Source organism: Temnothorax longispinosus, chromosome 1, assembly GCF_030848805.1.
Source record: "Temnothorax longispinosus isolate EJ_2023e chromosome 1, Tlon_JGU_v1, whole genome shotgun sequence".
NCBI lineage: Eukaryota > Metazoa > Arthropoda > Insecta > Hymenoptera > Formicidae > Temnothorax > Temnothorax longispinosus.
Window position 1 is genome coordinate 24027610 of NC_092358.1, and position 20767 is coordinate 24048376.

Below are 20767 nucleotides of genomic sequence, written 5' to 3' on the forward strand. Positions count from 1 at the left end.
GATAGGATTTAAATACACAATAGATATATAAATGCAAAGTGGAAAACGAATGAAGACGCCACGTGCAGTTTTACGTTTTGCAAAACTGTTATTTAAAATACAAATGCGTCTTTTAAATAACAGTTGAGAGCAATAATAGACAGCGTTACATGCGGAAAATGAAAAACACAGACGGAACGAATACGTAAACTAGTACCTGTACCACGTCGGAAGCCAGCAATTTACGTGTTAAAGCGGAAATAAGAGAGAAGAAACGCTGCAGAAGAGCGGAGGTTTCGTCTCACAGATGCAAATACTTAATTTTTCTCTTTACGCCAACTACAACTACATTTCCTTTGCGTTTTTGATCCTGGTTGAATTGCATTTGCAGTTTCCACACAGTAATACTAACTTTTTATCCGCCATTTAGACATTTTTCTCCTCTAAATATAAATACGCAAATAAACCAACGGGGAATGTATTCGCGAGCCATTGTAGTATTTTACGAACTCAAATAATGAGAACATTTTCTAATGACAGTGAAAATTTGTTCTTTATCTCTGAAGATAAAGATTTAATCCGTAAAGAACCAAGTTTTTGATCAACGTAAGAACATTAGATCTTTATTAGATCTATTTTTGCTTTTACCTTTTATTTTCTTTATTGTATATTTGTGGCTCTTATTTTTCGATTTTTCTCGTTATTAATATAGCTTTGTGTGACACGTTTAAAAAATTATAACAAATAAATTGTCAATACTTTAATAATATTTTCATCAATAGTTATATCAATAGTTTCATTCTGAGACAATTAATTATTAGATTTTTATAAAGAAAAAGAGAAGACTGATGCTGCCAAATAAAATTTACGAGTCTCAGTTATGACAAACTCAATAGACGATTCACTTTCTCTTATAAATTTATTTTTATCTATCAGAATAAAACATTCTTATTTACAAAAAAAAATTATCAAAATAATTAGAGTGAATAAAAGGCATTAATTTCTTCGCTACTCGCGGTCAGGCCGATTTCGCGAGTGATGAATGAAGGCACGAGCAATCTTTTTTCCCCCGTTTTTCTTGCGACATTTCCTTCGCGTGGTCGCTCATCGAAACTACATAAGCTCTACTTACCCCCGCGGCAATAGTGTTGGCTTTGGTTTGAGGTTTGGTCGCGCCAAGCCGCGTGTTTGCGGTTTTGCTGTCGGCGCTCCGAAGTAGACTCCGCGCACACTGTATATCCACATATATCCACAAACCCTGCCGTGTGTCCTGACGACAGCTCTCGAGTACTGTGCAAGAGAGTGAACGGACGCGATCGATATAACGATAGATGTTCTGCGAGCAGACAGCTCGAGCTTATCGACGAATCGCGTACCGCACCGCTCCCGTGTGATTTGTGGGGATAAAAACGCGCGGGATCGGTCGGTGTCAGATTTTCGACGATGAGAAAAAAAAGCCCACAGCGAGCGGGGTCAGCGAAGCTGATAGCCAAGCGAGGAAAAATCGATGATTATTTTGCAAAAAAAAAAACCCTTCCCGTATGGGACACCGGGGCTTTTAAAGGTAGCGAAAGCTCGCATTTCGGCCGGCGCGATTCTTCCGACTGCCAGTATTTCTATTTGAACAAAACAATAACAAGGAAATGAAAATATAAAATATAAATACAGCATGTATATGTGTGTGTGTGTATGTGGGGGTGTGTGTACCAGTAAAAAATAACTGAATAAAAAATATAATGACAAATAATAATCAAGTAAAGTTTCAATTTATGAGAATATTTATTCAGTTGTGATAATCAAATAAATGAATGATATCGGTTTAGAAACGCATTCGAAGAAGAGCTTCGGATGGAAAATAACTCAAAGTAGATGGTGATGGGAGGTGGAGATAGACGGTACATCGACGGTTCCGACACGCTTAATTCCATTATCCTCGTTATCCCCAAAAGCGCGGTCAAGCATAACACAATCTAACATCTTAATAATACAACCCGGTACGAACCACCTTCCAGTTCATTACCCATTCCTGTCTAAGGGTGAAAGCGAATCGAGGATAACGAACCTCTTGGAGCTCGTCGATGGTGGCGGGTTGCACGCCGAGGATCAATTGAAGAATCGTTCGGGCTAATTAATTGGAGAATAATCTGAGGAGAACTTAATACAGATATACTCGTCTATGTAACATGACGATGACTCTTGTCGAGAGGAAGCGACACGAAGTCGAGAGAAGAAATACGTGAGGGTGAAATTCTCGTTGTACGAATGCTGTATAAATTGGGGGACCAAATCGACAATATTAAGAGTGTATATCGATAAAATAAATACTCGCTCCAATTCAAACCAAGTCGAAATAATACCTTTGTGATGTATATCTATTTAGCAGGGAAAAATCAATAAAAAATACTCTAGCTTGTTCCAAATTTTATCAATAATATTACCATTTTTCTTATTTCACAATATAATTCGGACAATATAATAATATAATATACGATTAGATCTGTTAATATATTTTAAAATATATTATAATACATAAAATTATGTCCGACATGTATACGTGACTTTCTATAGCGAATTTTCGACGACCCAGAGGACGAAAAAAATGGCCTGTATCCCGACTAGGAATCGAAATGTGTTTTCTTATCAGGCATCTCTTCCTCGTGCGATTTCCGTAGAAATACCGATCGGCAAAGCCAATATCCTTACGTTTCACCAGGAGACTCAGAATCCGCGACCAGCATCACGAAATGGTATCGGTAAATCGAGGAATTCTCCGTTTAAGAGATACGAGCCGGCTGTACGTCAGGCAAGCGACCAAAAAACAATAACGCCGAGGAGAATTTTTACTTCCGGCCGGATGCATGCCACCGACTACGGTGCTGGGTGAATTTACATTTTCGTTGGCTGCGCATCGAATCATGCGTCCTCTTCCTTTTTCCTTTTTCGCGACGCTCGCGAACAACGCGCGCACGCGGTCCCACGATTTGCCTGTATTGAAGCGTAAAAAACCGACGGTCGTATGCGCGCATGACCAATACACGCGCGACTGGTCGGCGAAATTCCAAATAAACCGTCGCTGGAATCCTGATGAGATACGTGTGAGAAAAACAGATATTCTGTACAATTATATTATTAAGATGCGCGCGGGCCTGTGTTTCATTCATACAGATGATGACAAGCTTTTTGCACGATTGCGCGCGATACGAAAATGTGGAATGCGAGTTAAATCAGAATTATGTTTTCGCAGAAACAGTCGATCGATACAACACGGCGAGATACGGACCGTGACTTGTATAAATTGTGAATAAAATTTTGTAAGGTATATAACTGGACATGACGATTGCTGCATTAATGTTATTATCAATTCGTTATGGCTCTATGAAACTAAGTTCATAATTATATGAACTATACATAAATTTAATATTGACGTAATACAAGTATTAATAAAGGTTTTTCTAAAAAAAATAAAACTTTTAAAGAAAATAATTCGAAGAAATGTATCGATAAGAATCTGAACTGTAATTTAGAAGCATTGAGATTAATAAAAGCAACTAGGTATTAAATTAAATTTTTATATTACGTTATATAACGTTACGGACTTTTCTGATATACAACAATGAATACTTTAAGGAACAAAAGAAATTTCTCAGCAAGGTATCATATATTTTATATTATATCGATGCGCAGTAAAAAAAGTTGGAATTTTAATATCTTGACTAAAGCGGTTATTTTTCTCGGCCGGTGTGTCTTGATTCGCGAGAATGAACGATTGATCTTTACGATGCCGGCAAGTAAAAGGAAGCTATGAAAATCTCGTTGTAGCATCGATGAGGATTAAATATCGCGAATTTTTCTTCGATAATACGCAGGAGCTCACCTCGACGAGCGATCCAGAAGACCAGAAAAATGCAGAAATACGTTAAACGCGATAAAATTTTTTCGCGCGTAAATGTACCCGTTAACGACGTCAAGCGCAACTTCAGAGAGATTGCGAAATAATTCGGATTCCCTGGCAATGAATGCAAAATTATATCAAACGAAGTTCAAAGCGATATAAAATATCCTGCCTTGTTCCGTCCTGGAGATAAAAAAAAAAAGATCATTGTAATTTATACGCTCATTTCAATTTAGATTGAAATTAGGACTTTTATTTTGTTTCTCGAAAAATTTACAAAATTAATGTAAAATTAAATTTCTCTCTCTCTCTTTCTCTCTCTATAATATACACCACATATATTGCTAATTGTTACTATCTTTTTTATGTTTGCCGTAGCATCTACCATCAATTACTCTCACGACTTCTGTTACACATAAAATTATGACGTATACCGTTGCAATAAATCGGGAAATCACTATTTGCAAAACGAAAAAGCCGTACAGCCACCAACAGTAATTGATCGATGTAACTCCACAACAATTACTTTCCACTCGATATACGTGTGAACCTGAATATGTAAACGGTGGACAGAACGATCGTAGGATAACATAACGTTGATCTCGGTGAGCAGGCACGAGGGTTGGTTTAAGTGCGTGTTTAGCGGTTGCGATCCCCGATGGCCTTTTCCATGGGACACTAAAGGGCACTAAGGGGCAGTATAAGGCTCGTAAGGAGGAGTGGTAGTAGTGAGAGGTAAACCGTTGCACGTACTCAGACCACTACAATATAAAATCACTCCGCGTAAGCGCCCGACAAAGTATTGTCCGGTTCGATCTTGGACATATTTCAATACGGAAATCCTCACATAAGTTATAGAATACAAAATCTAAATATATACACTTTCACATACATACATACATACAATTAATCGTACGTTATATTAAAAAGCTGAAGATAATTTTCTTTCCTTATTCAGGATACAAACTTCAATAGATTATGTCATTATTAATATCGAGACGCTAAAACAAATTTTAGTACCTTGGATATTATATAAGAAATGAGTTGATAGTTTGTTTACTGTGTTATTATTAATATCGAGACGCTGAAACAAATTTTAGTACCTTGGATATTATATTAGAAGTGAGTTAATATTTAATTCACGAAATGATAGAAAAATATGCAGAGCTATAAGGCTCAATCGAAGTTAGCGCGAAGTACATGAAAATAAATTTTTACTTAAACAATCGACAATAATTTTAGTTTTAAAAAACAAAGTTACATTTCTTATTTTTAACGAATGATATAGCTACGAAATAAAATTAAAACATATTCTACGTTAATAATAATTATATTAAATTTATCACGATAAAACAAATAATTTTGAAATAGCGTGAGTATAAAAAGAAACCTAGATGCATCTTAAACACACCGAGAGAGTGCCTCGCTGGTACGATCGAATTCTTCAATTTGAGACTCGGGAAAACGAGATGACGACTATTCGAGTGGTGCGACATATAGTGTGAGACGAGCTGGCGCGGATCCAGAAAGTGCCAATTCAATCTTACTTCCCTTTCCGGATGTAAAATTTCAGGTAGCCGCGTCGAACTTCCGACTTCCGTTGCTCGTTCTGACTACTGTAGCGTTGCGAGTGTATGTTTCTGGTTCATTTGCGAATACGAACGACATTGTAATAACTCAGCCAAATTGCCAAATTATTTAACAGCATGTTTTTTTTGTTCCCTTATACATCTTTTGGAGCGAATTAGATCAGATTAGACCCTAAAACCTTTTGGAAAATTCGAGATTTGCAGTTGAGTAAAAACTCATTCTTTCATGACAATGACGATAAAAGATAAAATATATCCATGTTTCCCTTATCGTTTCTATATTAAGAATAGTATTATCGCGTTTGTTAACGATGCAATTTTAATTAATCGCGATGCGAAGAGTAATACTTGTATCAAGTAATTTAAACGATCAAATTTCTTGGCCAATATTACCATATTCATTAACGATGACGCAATTTTAATTAATTGTAATGCAAGGAAAAATGATAATATCAAGTGATTTAGACAAATAAATTACTTGAAATTTTGATTTCCAAAAGTCTGAATTTTTTTAACGTTCCATTCACAATTGGTTCCATTCAGATAATTATTATCAGTTTAATAATTGGTAATGATTACGAATTCGATCTATTCGTTGCTTGAAGCACAAAGATATATTAAATATAATATTTGATATATACATCCATGGTGCCATTAATTTATTCCGCGTACGATAGCAGCTGAGTGAGATGAGTGCGCCAGATGAGAAAATTATTCAAGATCCTCGAAGATATGTATTCCTCTTCGCCCTCGATTTTTCTCTAGCATCCCGCGCTTCGAATTTAATGAGGTCCTTTATTGATGAATGACATTTATCAAAGTATCTCAGTATCATCGAACCACGTGATCTAACGATATCACGTACTCATAATTCTCTGCTAACTTGGTTTTTCAGCGGAGATTGAATTTAGAAAATTACAAAACGGAAAGTAAAAGGACGCCGGTCTTTAAAATTTTAATTAAAAGTCGACTGAACAAAATATTGATGTTTAATATTTATCCTAAAACTGTACTGCCCGCTCGTTTTAATAAAATTGATTAAATTTTTAATCTTCGATATTAATGTAGACGGGTATACGGGCGTAGATATTATTGATTTATTAACTCTTGTTAGTTGTTCAACAAGTAAATAATATTTTTTTTTGTTCCTATTAATATTACAGCCCTCGAATTTAATTAAAAGTAATTAAAGTAAAAGTAATAAATACACATAAATGAATGATATCGTAGTATAACAAAGTAATAATATGTTATTCATTCATGTACGTACCTTAAATGATCCAAGATCTTTTACACTGCATGCCAGTTTGACATTTCGTCCTGCTGGTACTGTAATATTTCCAATTTCGTCAACAAATTCGGGATCAGGGATGGTGGTAACTGAAAAAAATAGTAAAAGTTTACGTTAATAGATATAAAATATCTATTAAAGTAGATAATTTTTTAATAATTGAGTTCTAAAGTAGTATATTGTACTAAAATTGCGAGAAAATTTCTAGACTAACATACAATAATTAACTAAACTCTGTATACATTTAATTATAATTATCTCACAAGTAATAAAACAAAATTACACATGTAAATGCTCAAATCATATTTCATCCCCGCGGTACTGCTTTACAGCATATTGTTTGCGCAGAGATAGACCGTTGTACCACATGAAATTTTAATTAAATTTTAATACGGTTGAAACGGGACATCCATGTGCGACGCCATAATGCGACAAAATCTTGGGCTAAATTTACCTGACAAATATGAGACAGTTTTGGGATCTGTCAGACATCGTCGGGCTTCGGAAGACGTGCAAACTCGATCGACAAAATCCGATACAAAGTTCGACGGCGGAATTTTTTGAAATCACAACGTCAGTGAGTTTCCACGAGTGCGCCAGGGGGAGCATATATACTATTCGTACATCCCCCGACGTTGCTTTACTTCGGGAAAGGCGATCGATCGATCTAGGGGCGGTGTGCGCGTGGCTGCGTGGATGCGCTTTGAGTTATAGAAGCTCACCAGTCGGCGTGACAGCTTAGTTATTGAATACAAAATGCAATTTTTCAAGTCTCTACGTACCCGCGGTATCCCGCACCAGCGCCAGTCTCCGACCATCGTCTCGGAGAAACGTGGCGGAGGTCCTTCGCGTGTGCGATGATCGAATCTACGAGAGGATTTCGAGATGCTTATATGGAGATCGAGTTCCCACCCGTCTGTCCCGACGCTTGTATTTCTCCATCCTGCGTGATGTTACTTCATGCGTGAGGCTCGCATTTGCGTAAGAACGCCACGCGTGGAACAGAAAAATTCGTAACCGATATGTCGCGAAAACGAGTTTATACACGATATCACTTTGCTACTGTCTATGTGCTAGTGTCTCAAATTAGATATACAACAACTTCCATTTATCATTTTTGGATGTGCTTATTTTGTTTGTTATATATTTTTTCGGAATGTTTTAAGTTTACTTATCTATAATCTCTTACATAAATGTTGCACTTTAAACATCCAACAAGCGCTAGAAATATCTGCCAAGATAGATTAATTTTTATTTTATTCAATACGCGTCATTCTCAGATATTATTATCGATTTTAAGAAAATTAATAAAAACACGTGGGAAAAAGCAGAATAAGAGAAAGTTATAAATCTGTAAAGCCTACGTACTTAGAGTTATTTCCGCAATAATACTATTTGAAACTTCAAATCCGATTTGACTACTAAAGTATGTCTCGTTGCAATTCGAGCATGGACTGTAAATAAGAAAGGAGTATAAAAGAGACAGAAAAAAATATATTATATTCTGGAAATAAAAATTTATTAAGATAAAAAATAATACAGCAAAAATAAAATGTAACAAAGTATTACAGTATTAAATAGAAAGAAACATGAAAGAAAAGGTTGAGAATAAGAAAGTACATGTGCCAAGTAAAAAAGAAGGAGAAAAAATGGATGAAAGAAAAGGATGTAAGAACCAGTAAAAGAGAAAAGGAGAGAGCTTATCAAACTGGATTTATCTCGGTGCGATTAATATATCATTTTTTCGTGAGTCATTTTATAGATTCTTTTTTGTAGAAAAGATATACTTCGGGCGGAAAGTCTCAACGGTCCTGTGATGACTTTTAAGGGTGAATCGAAGTGACTCTCACTTGTCGAGTAACCAAAGTGTACACTGCTAGAAAATTCTCTTTGGTCTGCTGCCATCGGCTTTACTATCTACGGATTCTAGCGGCCGTGCGGTGACACGCGTATGTGGTTTCCGACTGTAGAGAGACTACATTCTCCAAACTCTCTCGCTACTGAGTCTTTCTATACGTCGTCTGCAATTGCATTGCACGAAATGGACCGTGCGGGCGAGAGATCTTTAAAATCAAAAGTCTCTGGTGTCAGACTGTCGCTCAGGCGTGATTTTTATGTACCTGAATCAACAATTCTTAAGTAGTATGTAGAGACTTTTGCGGAGGCGCAACACGATTATAGACAACGCCAAGATTTTCTAATCAATAACGTACATTCGTCTTTTGTTTAATACATCTAATTACCAGCGACGCTGACAATGATTATGTTTATGCTAAATGATCATAATTTTCTATTATGAGAATACCATCGTGATGTTTTATCCGTCCATTTCCAGTTTTCTGACAATAACTGTAAGGAAACGATATCAACCATCATATCATTGGTAACGATGATCGTAAGGAAATGAGAGGGGCGAAATTGCTATTATATAAGTAACGCATGGCATATCAACATGAGATTTTGTACAAAGATCATTTCCCCGTACTAAATTACGTATCGTCTTTCGCGTTTAGAACAGTAATATTTCCACAACGTGTATGCTCTCTACTGCCGCTGCGTCGCGCCCGCACCGGCTTGCTTTTTCGCGAAGAGTGCGGCATAAAGTACATGAAGCGGAAAATTGACATAAACTGTTGCTCCTGGCACTTCTTCACGAGACCCTTTGCTCGAAGCGTCGTGCACGTTGTTGCGGTAGAGTATAAGGTAGACCTTCACGGTGCTCTCTTATACTAGTCACCGCGAGACACTCTCGAGATAAGTGCGGTCTTTGAGATTTACTTGACATTACCGGTACTCAAGTGAATTCCTCAATATTATCCAGATTACCGCTTCTTACATATGTGAAACGGAAATTTTAGCAACTAAATAATGACGATAAAAACATTGAGGTGTTCGTAGAAAAAGACTCAAGTCGTTCAAACGCTATTGTCAAATTTTTCGCAACACAAGCTAACACACACACACACACACACACACACACACACACATACATATATGATAAACTAGAACTAATATCTTTAAATCTGATACCACATAGATCTTGATTTGTATTAGAAATTTGACTTGTAGTGAAAACGCTTTAAATTGCTTCATACATCCTGTAAAAGTTCAGTCACGCGAGTGTCAAGAGTTACTCTTTCTTATGTAAATTCCTTCAAGTCTTCCTCCCTTTATTCTGAAAAACGGCCTAGACTTTTAACCGCAAGATCATAGGTTGTAAGAGATAAGAGTTATATAATTCTGGTAACATAATTCCATTATACTTTTTCCGGAAATAATAAATCAATGTCTAATAACAAGGTTGGCCAGTCAGCAATTTCTCGTGGTGTCGCGAATACCTTAAGATTCCTTTTTCTGTTATTCCCTCTACTTCTACTAATATATCTAAAAGAACTGACCGATTTGCTATATAACTTCAACTTACAAATTTCATTTTAATATAATTATAATGCATTATATTAAAAGAAAAAAATAATTTCCTATCTTCATTATATTTTAAAGCAAATACGTTATTACATATAAATTTTTTTAATTATATGACTCTTTGATACAGTAGAATGAGCATAATGTAGCACGTCGTTTAATTAAAATTTATACTTAATGAAAATGCTGACCTCTTTACTTTATATTAAAAAGTTAGATTATTTTTCGTTGTGGAAGTTAGTTATTTACAAATTTATATCATTAGTTGCTAATTGTTGACAAAAATTAAATAAATATTTCTAAATTAACTTTTATTTGACATTTATTATTTTTATATACAATATATCATGCGGGAAAAATCAATTTTTATAAATTTCTGTAAAATCTTTCTGTAATTCCCTGGAGAAGTTCCATGGAGAAGAAAGCATCTTATAAATTTTATAAGATTCTTACATAACTAGATTTACATAATTAGTGAATCAAAGCGATTATTACCGGGTCGAATTTCTTATGGATTGATGCGTAGCATGAGTACTGAAACGCGCGCGACACGTGACTGGAGACTTGCCGTAGATATTAATTAAAATTCGCGCGGGCACTCGACCCGTAATGAAGAGATCTCCCGCTCTTTAATCACCTCCGTCACATGAAAACCACCCCGACGACGTTCGTATGTGTGTATACGTGTGTATAACGCGCGTATAAGCACGCTTTTGTGCCGCTCCGTAAGTTACTCTCCTTTAGGCTCTCGCGGCGCAACCGAGAGTCCGTTCCAATTACACGTCGTGGTTATAAAGTTTCCGCAAATAATACGGCGGAAGTTGCTGATCTCCTGCAGGCTTCTTATCCCCACTATGTTCCGCCGCGTTTGTAAAAGGCCGTAAAAAAAATAGTCTTTTTCGCGACGCGGTTGGCTTGCGGCCGTGTCACTCATCGGACTCATTATAGCGACGGTCAATGCCTCGATGCCGTATCAATTATCGCACCGCGGAAGTTTCTTTCATCAAAACTATTTTCTCTGCGTAATTAAGAGTTTAACAGATAACAAGATTCCGGACAAAAGAAACACTATCGATGCGAATGACAAAGCAAATACTTTCTCTATTTAAACTTGATTCTATATCTTTGTTCATACAAATATTACGAAAAACCTACATCATGTAAATTTTAATATTATAATATTTTTTTCAGTGAAATATTGCAATGTTTAACACAAATACATATACAGCACAAGTACAGATTAAGAACTGCGATATGTAAAAAAAATCTAGTGAATCTCTTTAACAAAATGAATAATCGCTCGTTCAAAATCGCTCGTTCAAAAATATCAGTCATAAAACGGAATATTTTTAAACTCAATTGTCATTTTAAATAAAAGGCTAATTTAATAAAGAAATAAAAAAAGAAAATATATAGCGATATTAATAGTTTAGATAGCCGCAGAACCATATTTACATTAAAAACCGGCGAGTTTCGACGAGCTAAACTTTTAAAAGCGTAAAAAATAAATAATAGATGCTTGTCTCTTAAAAACTATATCGCAGACATCGTGCACGAAAAATACAGATAAGTGCATGAAGATCGAGTCGTGAAAATTGCAGCCTCGCGAGGAAAGTCACCGCTATGTGGCATTGGGATCGGATTGTTTTCGGATACTCGGGTTTTCATTAAATCGAGATCACAATCGCCTCGATTCCAGGGCACGACGGATAAGAAACCCGTCGCGGGGCTCTACGGGTCTGAACGTTCATCAGAAATGCATGGGGTTCCCGCGGCCGATTCCGCAACCAGAAAAAGGACTGTTTCCTTCTTGCGGAGGACCTCTACGTGGGGCTGTAAAGTCCGAAACGAAATCCGAGATAAGACGGTCGAGCGCACACATGTGCAACCCACACGGGGACACCTACGCATCGACCGTTCGTATACAATTTATATACATATCACCGTCTACAGACATTCCCCTGGAACGGAGTTTATCTTGATTCTACTGGAGTATTTCCTTGTCGATGCGTTTCACCCGCCGCTTTTCTCCTTTTTTCCCCCCGTTCTCCCGTTCTTTTCTTTTTTTTGGCTCGGCTCGAGAAAAACCACGCCCGTGGAATGCACTCTCGGCGTGCGAATTGCGCACGTGCGAGACGAAGATTTTCGCAGATAAGATTTTTCAATGCTAATGTCACCTTAACGCCCAGCACCGACAATTCCATCAAATAATTTTGAATGGCTTCTCGCTTTACGATAATAATTTGTCTTATTATAAATATTTTTTATATATAAACAAATATATTTTAAATAATGATTCTTCTCATGCAAATTAGCGCTATAAATTATAAATAGCAAATTAATTATTTGAATCTGTCGAAAAATTTTCTTATATGCGTATAAGATATATGTAAATGCCGGTATTTATCTATACTATAGCGTAACTCTTGAAATGCATAAATATACATACATACTTTTTACTTACAGAAATATAGAGATCAAAATCTAAGCAGCTTTAAATAAAACAAGAATTGCTAAAAATTGTGAGCAGTCTTGATATCTAAAAACGTCTAAATCAAATCAAGTTGAATCTTTAATTTAGCTACTTTGAATTATTAAAAAATATCCAAATAAAAGCAATGCAATTTTAATTTGAATCATAGGTAAAAAGCGCATTCGAGAAAGAAATGCTGCGAAAATAATAATGCATTTGGTCAGTCAAATTGGAAACTTATAGGAAGGCGGAGTTAACGGTACACATCGTTTCCGGCGAGGATGCCTGACAAATGACAGCAGTCTGTCTATCCCGGGACCAATGAGTCGTCCTTATCAGCTGCCTTACGGCGCCGCAGCCTCTCGATTTTTCCTTTGGAAAAGCGAAAAAAGTCGCTGCCGGCTTACCTATCTATCGATATCACTTCTTTGCCATGGTGGTAGACTGATGATGGAAAAACAAGAACGAGAGCAGATAAACCTTTCTTTCGCGCCGACATCATCAGCTACAAAGATTAAGTGGCCTTAATAGAGAAATATCCTAGATTAGTGGCGCTAGACGATGACTGCGATCACAATTATCTGGCGTCGCGCCGCGCCGCAGCATACCGCGAAAAAACTTTACTACGCGCGCGCACGCGTTACCTCCTATTAATGCGGATTATCTTCCCTACCACGATCACATTGATCAACGTAAAAACGCGAGGATAGGACAAATGTTTCGCGTTTTTCATCACGTTTTTTTTTCTCGCGCCACGATGCCATCCGTTTTACTCGCGTACATGTTTTCCACCGCTTATTCCTCGACCTTTTCTCCGTTTGCAATAAAAATTGTGAGAAAATCATAAGATAAGAATAAAAATATCCTTTTTTTCGCTTGCACCCATGTTGCAAATGAAAGGTCAACTGCACAAACGAAGTATGATTTATTGATAAACTTTGGATTCAATCAATATCACAGTTTTGACATACATTATTAGAAATATAAAGCATATTATATTAATTCCACAAATGTTTCTTTTTACCAATATAAAGCAGTAAAAAGTTCAGATAATTTTCAGATAAAAATATAGTTATGTATAATAAATGTAGCTATTAGAATGTCAAAATTAGACAACGTTTATTTCTTTCTTCACAATGTTTTTAGCACACTCAACTAGATCTATTAATGGTTCAATTTGATAAAGTTGCAAAAAATTTATCAAACCGAGTTCTTTATTTAGATCAGCAGAAAAATTGAAAGAATTTTTCATAATAGTTTAACTTTAACTTAAAAAGTATAATAGGATATTATATCTACTAATAGGTATATTTCTTAATTTATCTTTTTATGTTAAAACAAGCTAAACAAAAATTTTATGACAGCATCTGTTTATCTAATGAGTCTTTCTCAGCCACCTTTTGGCCGCGCAGCCTTATGATTCTTCCTTTTTCAGCTAATTGTAAGTTTTCTTTTAAAGAAACTATAATATAATAATATAATAATATATAATAATTACAAATATAATAATAAAATATAATAATTAAAAAATCTAAACTTGAAGAGATATTCTTTTTCTATTAATACTCTTTTTCTATTACGAAATAGAAGCGATATCCGATTATCCAGACATAGTTTATCAATCAATTTTAGTTGATCAGTTGAATTTCAGTTATATATTTTCGTCGCGCATTTCAGAGGAACATTCCGAACGATTCCCATACGACGGATCGTCGTATTTTTAGGAAAATCACAGACGTTTCCCGCATTAAACTGAACTGTTATATTTGGACCGCGCGATTCCATCCCTCCCCCTTCCTGAACTCCGTTTATTTCCCTCTCTCCCGCCGCTCCTTTTTTTTTCTTCGAGGTCTCTCAGACTTGCTCTTATTCCCTACCTTATCGGCTCAGATCTCATAAATTTCTCGGAAAACGCGATTAAGCGGCCCCCAGGCCGTCTCCACCCCTCGCACGGATACCATTTACCTCCACTCTTTACCCGGATCCTGAAGCCCCTCCGCGACCCTTCCAATCTAAGTATTCAAATGAGAGAACCAACTTGCACCCCTTGCGCCGTACGCCGTATAGCTTTTTACAATCGTGAGGTCCTCCCCCGCATGCTCGTTACATTCTCTACATAGGGACGGGGACGAAGAAGCGAGCGTGGCGTAGTTGGGTGTAGTGGACCAACTCGGAAACTTGCGAACGACGGGAGAGCGGTCGCACACGTACATATTATCCGCGTGTAAAAGAAAGAAAAACGAGAATCGTAGCGGTATCTCTAGGAATTTTTCTTATGAAGAATCCATGCTGAAAAATTCCCACGTTCCTGCGCGTCCAAGAGAGGAGGTGTGGGAAGTCAGAGAATTTTATCTTAAAGTAATGCAGGAGAATGAGAGGAAGTTATAAAAAGCCTCGATCTAACCAGCGACGAAAATACCATTATAATGAAACTTTATAAGAAATCGATAACCTCGCAAGCGCGATACATTTCTGTGTTATTTCAACTCTGTGCAGCGAATTCGGTGTAGCGATTCATAACGTTCATGCATCATTTAGATTAATCTCATATCGTTCGTCTGTTACTCTGTTATTATATATATAACCATTAAACTTCTTTTCCTTATGATGTAAAGAGACGATTAAAACATCCGACCGGGGGGAAAGATACTGGATTTGTTTTGCCAGTGATAGAATCTAGAACTGCTATCCCCCGAGAAGTCTGGCAGTCGAATGGCGAAAGACGAAGATCTTATCTAAATGAACTGCCGGCGTCGTAACTTCGTACATACTCTGGCTAAATGGTCGAACGACGTGGAAATGTTCCGTTTTCCCTGAGAAAAGTATAATTGGACGCGGATGTAAAATGAGAAAGTTTGACTGCGTTTCGTTCCCGAAAACGAGATCCGATAAATTTCTCGAGATATTAGAACGTATACTCATCGTTGCCGTTAGGTAAATGCCGCTCGAAGGTAAATAAATGTTCAAACAATCTCGAAAGCCGAAGGAGGATTAGAGATCGTATAAAAAATATATATATCGGAGCATCCCGTGGGGAAGCATCATTTCGGCGCTAAACAGTTTTTCCAAACTGCTATAACCCGGCATTGCTTTCAACGCCGGTAAAATAATATTCTTTCATCCATCAATCTGCAGTAAAGTAAATCCTCTCGGGACTCACGTATCGTGTGACGGATATTCAGCGCTCCCGCGAAGAGAGTGAGGTAAGACGCGCAGTGAGAATATCGGATTTACGTACTATGCAACTCGCCTTTTGCCTGCCGCCGCCCGCGTGCTCTCGCCATAAAGGCTCGTCTTCCTTTCCGACTTCGTCTTCAAACGCGATTTCCATCTTTTGTCTCGCGTCGCGTGACGGACCTCGTGCCGAAGTCTAACGCTTCGCATTGCGATAGTCACTTCGCATATATATATAGTCGGTGTTTTAACACTCCCCCAAAAGATCGTAATCGAAATACTATTCCCTAGCATGAAATTTTCCGCCATAGCCAGCGCGAAATCTTGTCTGACTCAAAACTATCTGTATTCGCTTAAAGAGAATGCGATTCGAGCAACCGGATAGGAAATTCAGACGAGGACAGCCATGACGATTAATGGAGTTCCGATCAATATTTCATTGAGGGTAATTTGCGAATGCATTTTCGTCCGTTCACCGTACATTTGAACTTTTCCGTGCTTCCGGAAACGTGTAATGCAAATTTATTCGTTTATGAGTTTACACAATCGATTATGTGCCCGGGCATCAGCAGATTTTACCGTCGAAAATTAATCTCTTCTTAATTACCGTAACATCATATTTTCCGATTCTACAAATAACGGCTAAAAGAACGCAATCCACTGCACATAAAGTCGGAAAATGGTCGTAGCGGGAGCTTAATGGACGGTATTGCCCCGTGTCGATCTGAATTGTATAGTACGACGTCCAATAGGTTGCCCTGCATTCGTCTACGCTCCCTCGTCGCAGCAGTTAACCGATTTTAATTTCCTGCGCGCCTTTATAGCCGCGAAGGTTATTATCCCTTTCAACCTTTCTAGGACGACATTCGTCGACGTGCCTCGCGAAATCTCGCACACTCCCATCGGGACGCCAAATAAGTGCTGCGCTCTGCACCTCGGTAAACCCTAATAACGAATTCATCAGTATTGGCCGAAACATGATATACGCGCAAGAACAATATTTCTTTCCCTTCCGCTTCTGCACCGGGAGAGGGAAAAAGATCATCGTCGTAACTGCCTGTCGAGAATTTTATGACTGTGTACGTAGGATCTTTATGGCGCATGCTGATTTATGTGTGGCAGATCCGTGAAAAAGTCACAAAATCTACAAAACCGACATGCTACAAAATTTAGTCTCAACCTCAGATTTTCATATATTATTGATAGTATATTATCCTCTGTTCCACTCTCTCGCTGAAAAAAGATTGCCTGTAATATTTAAAAGTATTACATATACAGGGTGTTACCTAAGTAAATACACAAATTTGAAGGGAATATTCCTTGGCTTATTTTAAGAAAAAAAAAAGTTCTATAAACGTGTGTTCTAAACTGCTTCGTTTTCAAAATACAGGGTGTCGAAGTTGTAAAAAAAAATGAAAATTTGGAAAATTTGGAAAACGTTTAAAGATATTTTATTCAAATTTGATATGCGTACGTGGTATTAAAGAACTATTTTCTAGTAGCGAAAAAACATTTTTAAATCCAACAGGAGCGTGCGTTTTTGACACTCTGTATTTTGAAAACGAAGCAGTTTAGGCATGTTTATAGGATCTTTAGACATGTTTATAGAATCTTTTCTCTCTTTCTTAAAATAAGCCAAGGAATATCCCCTTCAAGTTTGTATACTTGCTTAGATAACACCCTGTATATCTGCTACATATACAAATGTACGTGAATATCACATTTCTCTTATAAAAATAACGATTGACGAGTTTAAAAAAGAGGTGAAATAGACAACTATAAACGTAGACATCCACACATAAATAAAAACGAAATCAGTTTTGCGGATTTAGCATCATTCACACATTAATTGTGTTTCGTTTGTGCCCCTTATTTTAAAACTCGTTCAATTCATATCGGATAAAGGCTCAAAATGTAAAAATTGCAAAACCAAAAATGTTCGAAAACGGAAGAGGGAGCAACAGAGCGGAAGTCCGAATGGAGAAGGTTGAGCCCTCGGCGTGTTTTCTGGTCACATATTTGTAAAGTACCCGGCAGCCAGCCGCGCTCTATTCATTTCTGTCCGTACGACGGACGTCCCGGATCCCGGTGCATGCCGCTCGCATAAATTCCGACCACGCAGCATATGAAAGAAAAAAGATTTCCGCCTGCGGCACGCATGGAAGATGACGGTAGGATCCTGTTAGTAGAGACGGAAGAGTATAGTCAGGGAAGGATATTCAAAAGAAAAGTGATCCAGGATGAATCTGTCTTAAGAATCTCGAGGGAACGAATGTTGTCTTATTCATTGTTACCTTCAAGCATATTCTGCCTTCGCCTGAGAATAATAACAAATTCATCAGATAATGAACATGCAGAATTCATAATTGATAATAAGAATTTCTTCAAATAGAAGGATAAATTAAAAATATGTATTTGACTGAATTTTTTCATTCAATCTTATATGTATTACGGATCATAATACACTTCTGCTAACTTGCAGAACGTTTAGCGATAATTGTTTAAAGTGTTGTTTATATTTCATTTCATTATATTTTTTAATGGTATAGTTAAGAACCTGGGCATTCAATCCGCGCGATTATGAATTCTTTTCCTCTGTTTCTCATCTTTTCACTATATCGAATTTAAGTTCTGAGCAACATTTATCCTTGGAGCGAAGGAGCAACGTGAGGTGAATATTCAGATACAGAAATATAAGAAATATACATACGTAGAAGAATATTCAGACGTAGGTTGGGTCAATTCTACAAAGCACAGAATAGGAGATTTTCTTATTCTGCTGATATTCCCATATGTCAGGCACGGTGGCGAGAGATGCATCTTGCAACACGTCAGTTTAATCTCAGATATCGAAAACGCCATCACTATTTTTCTTTTGTATATTTCTCGGATAACGATAATTTTAAGTTCAAATGTATACACATATATGTTACTGTTCTATATATTGCTTTTGACTAGTAAGATTAAATTTTCACAAATATCGTGATGCTTCAAAAATTCATTATTGACCAAAATTTTCAAGTGTACTTGCTGAACATCTAAAAGCACATGTCTAAAACCACATATGATAGAGATAGCATCTATTCTATTTGTTCCGTGGACACTTTTGAAATAGCTAAAACACTGATAAATAGAGAAATGTTGCACAAATACTAACAAAAACACCAGATTTAGAAATCAGTAAGCAGCTGAAAAATATGAATTTTATTATGTCAAAGATAAACAAGAAAGCTAGCTAGATTATATTTAGCGTTTATATCACGTTAGCCAGATATATGTGATTGTGTATTGGAATACAAATAGATCGAATAGACAATTAGTTGAACCGCGCGATTGATATTGCAAACGGAATGTTAAAAGTTAAGAGGAACCCAGCTGCGATGAGGAAATACGATGTAAAACGTTTCCAAACGTGGAATGTAGCGCGACAGTTTTCAGCGCTTATTCGAAATTGTATCTAGACGAGTGGCGCAAATATTCCATGAAAATGACGCATCGCGGTTCGCGTTTCCCCTCGTTGCCGTCGCTGAAGTTTGTGCTACACATTTTTCCCGCTTCTCCGCCGCGAGTTTAGCAGTATGTCCATCTATCCGTCCGATATCATCCAATTGCGGAAAATACCGAACGTGGTTAACCGCACATATCGTCGCTACAAACGAGTCGCGGGCCCGCGAGCCAAATCACGAAAATTCGAAAAGCAATACAACACTTGGAGCTGATACGCGCTATTATTTCAGGCGTAAAGAGCCAAATGGCTGGGATGTTCATCACTTCCGATGGACAAAGATGAAACGCGTTTAAATGATAGCGACCAATCGACCGAGCGATAATCTAATCGTTACTGTGTCGTGCGTCGACTATTACATAAAATGACAGTTTCCATGATTAATCGTACGCTATGCTATGCAATGCTATATTCACTTGATGTCACTCACGGCTCGAAACGTACTTTATCGAAATATTTCGAGAATTAATGAAAAGTTATATCTGTATGCATAATATGTATATATCCATTTATCTAATTACATATGTACATGTATTACAATTGTACATGTATCAGAATTATACTAAGCACACATTTATAGCTTTTTTGCTTATAGCTTCTTCTGCCACTCAACACTGATTAGGCTGTTTTACGATAGACATAATAATTGAAAATATCATTTTGTCACCGTTATTTTTATATTAAAAGTACCGTGTGAAGTTTTTTCAAATTTATTATTGCAATGTCTCAGTAAATAATACGAATCTCTGAAGTAAATCCATTTGACCATTCGCGTCATTCGTGAGAAAAAGACTAAGATATTTTTCTCGCAAATGTAAACGTCGATAACAGAACAACTGAAGATTGCACTTCTAGCCGTTTACTCAAGTATAACAACGATATTATCCGTGCATTACGAGAAAATACATTCACTCTTAAGAAAACTGATTTTCTGTTTATCCCGAAATTTGGCCATGCTATGCATCTGCATCTGAATTTGTTACCGATACTAAAGTCTGTATAAACGAACTTTTAGAACTGATAAATGCACATATTTATCGATAAAAATGCGTTCAGAATACGGGCTTAAGTTTTTAAAATAGCTCCTATGAAACGTGTCCTAGAAGAGAACAATATTTTTTTTTTTAATACCGATTATTCGAGTTCGCGTCATCTTTCTATTTGTGTTATATCGTTGATAAGATGAATGAAATAAATTATGATGACATGACAGTCGTAACGATAATCAATAAGCTAATAAACTAACCCATCATATCCCCTAACAATAGAACTATATATACACACTCTCAGAAAAGATTTCTAGATACAATACTATTAGGATCGAAATAGGGCCAATCATATTTAGTATTGAAAGAAGAATATTTTAATCTTAAATAGAAGAATTCTTAAATCTAGAATAATTCTGAGAAATTTAGAGGGATAGCATATCCAAGATTATTTT

General features: G+C 36.8%; 1 protein-coding gene across 1 annotated transcript in view; it reads right to left on the reverse strand.

The window, feature by feature from the left end:
• Positions 1 to 20767, reverse strand: part of LOC139819805 (lachesin) — a 163229-nt gene that overhangs the window by 105676 nt on the left and 36786 nt on the right. The window contains exon 2 of the mRNA XM_071789546.1: positions 6731 to 6840. Coding sequence (XP_071645647.1) covers positions 6731 to 6840 — 110 coding nt within the window. The remainder of the gene's footprint in view (positions 1 to 6730; positions 6841 to 20767) is intronic.